The sequence below is a fragment of the Eutrema salsugineum genome, unplaced genomic scaffold, assembly GCF_000478725.1.
Source record: "Eutrema salsugineum unplaced genomic scaffold, Eutsalg1_0 scaffold_5, whole genome shotgun sequence".
Lineage (NCBI taxonomy): Eukaryota > Viridiplantae > Streptophyta > Magnoliopsida > Brassicales > Brassicaceae > Eutrema > Eutrema salsugineum.
The window spans coordinates 3221607-3228438 of record NW_006256612.1 but is presented as its reverse complement, the minus strand read 5'-3'; the positions used below and the strand labels follow the sequence as shown (position 1 = coordinate 3228438).

The following is a 6832-nucleotide window of genomic DNA, read 5'->3' as shown; positions in this document are numbered from 1 at the left end:
ATATGTAATACTGTATGTTTTTTAGAGAGATACTATTTTACCTTTATCTCACATGTATCTAGGATGGAAATCCATTGGAAAATAAAAAATACGCATGTCGGATGAAATTATTGTTTGGTTAATTAGTTTATTCAGTTTTAAGTAGATTGTGTAAAGAAAACTAATCCATAAATAAGTCTTAATAAGTTTTTGTAATAAATAAATTTCAATTTTGTTAGATAAAACCTATATTTCAAAGTTTCACAAACATTTTATAAACCAAAGTTACAATTTGATTATGTAAACAACATTTACTAAAGGTTAATGTGTTAACGAAAAAAAAATATTATGAACCTGTCGAGTAGTCTTTGGTTTGATTTGATTCAGATTAAAACTAGTTTAACTTTATAAGATGAACTTGAGAGAATATATTTAGGTTTCAAATTGTAAGTTAGAATATAAAAGCGTTTTTATGTATTCTGAATATATTAATAGACTTAAATTGAAAGGTGGACGACGATATAGTGTTTGTTTTGTTTGTTTATATTTTCAATTTTTTGTTTAGAAAAAACTAATTTGATTAAAGATAAAATACAAAAAAAATATGAGAAATATGATGATCACTAGTAAATAATATGATACATTTTCTATAGATCATCTTAACCAACTAGTCTTTATACAGAAAGGCTCCTAAATATATTTTAAATTCGAAGCACCCAAGATGGTCTTCTACCCCCAGAACCTCCTCTGCTTCTTATGTCTCCTCATAGCTAGAAGCATAAGCCACATCAAGCTTGTTGTACAACTCTTCATCTCCCTTGTCTCCTACTTTCTCTATCAGTTCCTGGTAGAATAATTGCAGGATTCCAAGTTAGCCAACCATTAGTTACCCACTGCATTCTTTTGTTTTATCAATGAATGAATGATATAAAAGAAAAATAAAACAAAAGCCAATATAAAAGAAGTTAGATCCATTACAATTTCAGCTCTCAGCTGTTCTGCCCTTGCATGTATAGCTGAAATGTGTTTTATAAGACTCTGCAAGCAGAATACAAATTAGTTAAACAAGTTCCAGATAAGAAAAACGATGATGGTTTTTATATCAACAAACCTCGCGTCTTTGGAGCTCAATGGAACGTGCTAAAGCCTTCCTCTTTGTCAGAAGGTTCTTTGGCCTCAACATGGGAGGACGCTTGTAGTCTTTTCCTCTGTACACGATAATGGCATAACCTTTTGAGACCTTGTCAATAGAAACCAGGATACCGCCACTCTCGGCTTCAAGAGCTAATGCTACTTTCTTTACACCGTCAAAAGTTTTAGCCTTCACTATAATTTTGACCAGCTCTCTGTATTTCCAGTGTAAGTGCATGTTCTCAACCCTACCATCAAACACTCCTCGCCTACCTGAAGCAACATTTTCAAGTTTCTTCAAACCGAAAATATGCAAAACACTACACACATGACACATCTGTTATTGATGACTTACCTAGAAGTAAGAATGCTTTCATCTTCAAACCGAGCTTGCGGAACATAAATCTCTCTTCATCAGTTATGCTCTCTTGGTCAGCTCTCTGCTCCGCTGGCTTTAGAAACTCTTCCACCTTAGCTAAACTACGTTCAGCTTTCAACAGCCTTCTCTCAGCCTAATGCCGAGGAAACCATCCGATTAATTTAAGGAACAACTCGTATGCGAATCTAATTTCACAGGAAGGGAGCAAAGAAACAAGGGTTAAGTAAAGAACTTACAAAAGCAAGTTTCTTTTCCAGCTTCTTGACAAGATTTTGATGCCTCAATTTCTCAACCTCTTGTTTTACTTCCTCTGCAGGATGATCATCATCCAGATTCTTTCCCCACTTACCAGTCGCGTCAAGAGTTTCACCTAGAGTACCAGCAAAAACAAATTTATTTGTAGGCTCAGTACTTGGGACAATCAGAGCCGAAAATCCTCTTAACCGTGCCTGTTCTTCATTGTCTTGCAAATTCCTTGCAAATCTTTCCTGCTCCACCAATGCATCAGCTACTTCTCGAGATAAAAAGTTCTTTCCTCTGTAGAAAACTAAGAAGTCTTTGTTCCTAGAGAGCATTACGCCTCCTGTCAACTTCTGCAGTTACTTACCAAGAACATGATATCAAATATTTGAGCTTCTCCACTGCAGATAAAAGATAAAACGAGCATAAATTTTTAAATAGTACGGGAATCCTTATCACCTTGAGATCTTCGGCCATTCTCTCACTGGTGGTTAATTGTACGCCACGTTTAAACGCAATCTTTGCAAGCATACTCTTTTCCCATAACTTAACCATTGCTGTTGCCAAGCCTTGGAGCTGCCTACTTCGACCTGGAAATCAAAAGATACTCCTACTCTTCAAAGACTATATCAGGCTCTCTGAAGAAGTCAAAAAAATGAAAAAACAATTATACCTAAAGCAAAGTGAGGAGGAAGAAATCTAGCAAGTCTTCTCAAAGCTGTTGCCTCTTTTGGTCCCAGAGATGATCTCACTCCATAAGGAAGTACCCTGAAAGGTGGTTCGTAACCAGGAATGGCGCCTGGAAGCAAATCAGCATCTATAGGTAATGGATTATCTCCAGTCCAGTCCATGAACCTAGGACCAAGACCATCTAACAGTTCATCAATTTCATCTTCATATTCTACTTCTTGTTGAGATGTCTGGTCTTTCTTTGCCACACTAGTTGTCCCCTGGTCTAGTTGAGGAAGATGCGCTTGTTCATCACTATTAGCAACCATATTTGTAGTTTCAGGTGAGGAAGAAGGTAATGTCTCCTCTCTTTTTTGCTTGTTCCATTTTCCTGCTGGAAGCTCGTAAGTGACACCTCTGTACAAAGAAATGGAAGTCCCGGACCTCCAAATCACCAAACCACCAGTTTTTCTCTACCACAAGATAAAGGAAAAGACTTTGATAAAATCTGACAAGCCTAATGCAACAAAATACTCTTATTCAGGGGCTCATAAGAAGCAAACCTCTACTATCTCGTGCATCTTTCTCATGTTAAGCGTACTTGCTCCTTCAATCTTCAATCTCACAATCTCTGAGGTCTTCCACTTCTCTTTAATCGAATCCACTACCACCTGAGTCACACCTGCTCCTCGAATCTTCATATTGCTCGTTGTTCTAAACGTCAAGTTCCTCAACCTCCTTAGCTCCGGTTCCGAAAGAGTCATTTCCGCCAACGAGTATCTACTCTCTTTCTTCACAGTCCACTCCGATTCCAGCTCCTTCCTCTCCTTGGCACTTATCTTCTCCCAAGGAATCTCCACTTCTCCATTGTTTTCAAACACATTTTCTCTACCAAGCAATGATTCTTCACTGAATCCACCTCTTGTATTTGGGAAATTCCCTTCTTCAACATAAAATATATCCTCCACTGATCCTTTCTCGATCCTTCTCTCTTGCTCAACTTCTTTATTCTCATCACCTTCCATGTATCCATATTTTTTCAACTTCTCTACAATCTTCTCCATTGTTCTACCATCACTATCTCTACTAGTAGCTTCATCACTTGTGAAGCCTAACCCAGAAAATCTCCCTTCTTTTCGGTAATTTACAACTATCTTTGGAGGTTTCAGTTGATTCTGTTTCTGGGTTCTGTTCCAATTCTCTAACCATTCTCCAGGACAACCCCTATTACTACTTTTTAGCTTGCTTACAGGAGAAAAGCTAAATCTTTTCGATTGGGTTTGATCACTATTCGACGCAGAGGCAATTATACTGTTTCGGGGACCTATTGAAACTGATGAACTGTACTTTAAAAAGCAGAAGTAGAAGGAGCTTTGAAATGAGTAGACAAGCTTCGTCTTCGTGATAATGGTTGGGCAAAAATGGCGACTACATTTCATCGCCATTGATGATGTAATAAAATTTACTTAAGTGGTGGGTTTATTCATGGAGAAATGTGTCTGTGTTCTAAAAATTCGATACCTAATCCATTAACCGGCCAATTAGACGCTCGGCGGCGCTACCATACCACCGCAATTTTAACCAAATTAGTCAAATTAATCAAAGACCGACTTTGAACCGGGGTTTACCACCCGATTAAATTATTAAACCCGGCTAACTGCCGGTTCAACCGGTTTAAATTTAATCATTGGGCCTCGTCCTACTGGACTTTTCATTGAGGCTTGCTCGATGTTTAGAGGTGTGAGCACGACACCCTGTATTTATATATATGAGATTTCAGATTCTTCTTTCTTAGTAATTGTCGATGTGGGACAATTATATAACAAATTTCCCTTTTTTTTTTTTTTTTTTTAATTTTTGTGGTTGTTTAATAACTTGTCGATAAAAACCCCGATTCATGCTCTATCAACCACGTATAAAATTATAATTAGTTAACTTTTCTGCGTCTTGCGCGGATTAATATAATTTCTACTTGATTATTTGAAAAAATGTAATAATAGTTTAGATTCATTGATTTTTCTTCGTGAGTCTATTTGTTTGTTAGATTTCTTTGCATTTTAATGTTAAAAGACATGATCGTGAAAACAGTATAAAATAGAAAAGAAACATAGTAGTATCCAAATAATTTAGTTTAAATACTTTTGAGATCTTTTGATCACTGTTCAATGTATTTTAGACGTAACTTTTTGAATGTTCGTATGAACTTATTGGATTTTGATCACTGTTCTATGTGTGTTTAAACATCACAAATACCGTCATTCCATTAGTTAGATATACTGTACATATATATTTTTTCTAAATTTTTTGTTAATTTTTTAAAAATTTCAGTTTTTTTTTGAAACGACATTTATTACTTTTTAAAAAGTTTCCTTTTTTGTTTCTTTTAACATTTTTGTTAGCTTTTTTTTTTAAATTTCGGAAACATAAAAAATGGTAAATACTAAAAAATATAGATTCTACTTTTTTATAAAAAAAATGTTTTTGTTAATTTTTTTTTAATTTTGGTTATATATAGTTTTAAAAACAGTTTAATTTGACTATAAAATTAAACATTAATATTTAGACCGATTTTTTTAAAGTTTTTTTACACATCATCAGATAAGAATCAATAAAAAAATGACATGTAATTGCAAAATAGTGCTAAATGGTCTGTTTATAGTCGAAATTCATTTTGGAGCTGACACGTAAGCGAAAAGCTGTGAAATTCGCTGCAAAACGTTTTTATTTTAATTTTTTTTCTAAATTTTGGTTGTATATAATTTCAAAAATGACATTTTATAGCTTTTTAAATAGATTTTATTTTTTGTTTGTTTTAACACTTTTGTTAGATGTTCTTTAAATTTGGAAACATAAAAATATTTTATGGTAAACAGTAAGATATATAAATTTTTTATTATTTTTTAGAAAAACGTTTTTTTAAAAAAAAAATTCTAAATTTCGGTTTTATATAATTTCAAAAACGGTTTGGTTGATTACGGAATTAAGTATTAAACCATATTAATTTAAACTGGTTTATTTTAATTTTTTTACATCTCATCAGTTAGGAACCAATTAAAAAATAATATGTAATTGTTAAATAGGATTAAAAGGTCTTTTTGCAGTCGAAACTCATTTTAGAGCTGACACGTAAGCGAAAAGTTGTGAAACTCGCTATGAACATGATACGTAAGCAAATCACTACACAAATAAGTATATAGATATAACAAATAATTTCATTAGTTACATAAATTTTTATGGTATTTATTACTTTTTCTAAGGAAAAAAATTTAATATATAAAAAATATTTAAAATTAAATAAATTGAGCTTTGGCTACATCTTCCCACATTTGAGCTTGTGCATACATGTTAGAGATCACCAAATAGTGGAATTCCAAGCCAAAACCCAAACTAATATAATCGGGACATGAAATCTGAATTTTTTTTTTGCTATTTACAGCATATGCAAGTGGTCAACCATATTTTAACTCACATTTTAGGATTTGAATTCAGGTCATTAACTAAGGAGGTGTCATTCAATCATGAATTTAAAATGAATTTTTTAGGTTTTATAATTTTCTAGATTTAAAAGTTGATATCATTTTTATGAATTCATTTGTTTATTCTGCAATATACATTATATTTTAACTCTAGTAATTTACTCATAAAACTCTGTTAGAAATAATTTGAAATGACTTAATTTAAAAACATCTCCAAAGACAACCTTAAATCTTCAAATATAAAGTTTTGTTCACTCCAAAAGCAACTTATTTTGAAGTTTTGAACAGTAAAACCTTATATTTGAAGTTTCACTATTCAAATCCTCAAATTTGAGGTTTGCAGTTTTTTTTTTTGCATTTTAGTCCTCACAGTTATATATTTCATAAACAATCATTTTACTTTTTATGTTTATCATTCTAATCCAAACAGTTTTATATCTCATAAATATTTTACATTTATCTTTATAAATTTTATATTTGTATATAAAATAAAATTAAAAACAGAAATTAAAAATACCAATATAAAATAAATATTACAGATAAAAACAAATAAGCTCATTTAGCACTTCCGAATGCATTGATTGATCATATTTGGGAGCATTATAAAAATAGTTTTGTTGAATAATTTGGTGTAATATAATAATTTATAATTTAGTTTGTGTATTTTAATTATTATGTTTATATATTTTATCTTATAATATAATGTTTTATTTTATCATAAAATTTATAGTATAATTTTAGTTAATGATATTTTTTAGTGTATGTTTTTTTGTTATTTATAAAGTTATATAATTTTTATTAATAATGATTCAAAGTAAGAACTATAGTGCAATATTTTAAATATTTGTGAGATTAAATTTGAAGTTTTGCCTTTGGACTTTTGAGACAAACACTATCAAACCTCAAATTTGAGGTTTGACCAACCTCAAATTTGAAGTTTGGTAAACCTCACATTTGA

General features: G+C 31.8%; 1 protein-coding gene across 1 annotated transcript; it reads right to left on the bottom strand.

Annotated features, from left to right (window-relative positions):
* Positions 1-599: 599 nt before the first annotated feature.
* Positions 600-4071, bottom strand: LOC18991882 (CRM-domain containing factor CFM3A, chloroplastic/mitochondrial). Its single transcript, XM_006415215.2, has 8 exons — positions 2962-4071; positions 2403-2871; positions 2189-2319; positions 1726-2082; positions 1466-1622; positions 1091-1383; positions 958-1017; positions 600-823 (listed from the first exon to the last, which is right to left on the bottom strand). The coding sequence occupies exons 1-8, from the start codon at positions 3841-3843 to the stop codon at positions 734-736; spliced, it is 2439 nt and encodes an 812-aa protein (XP_006415278.1). The 5' UTR covers positions 3844-4071; the 3' UTR covers positions 600-733.
* Between the last annotated feature and the right edge of the window lie 2761 nt (positions 4072-6832).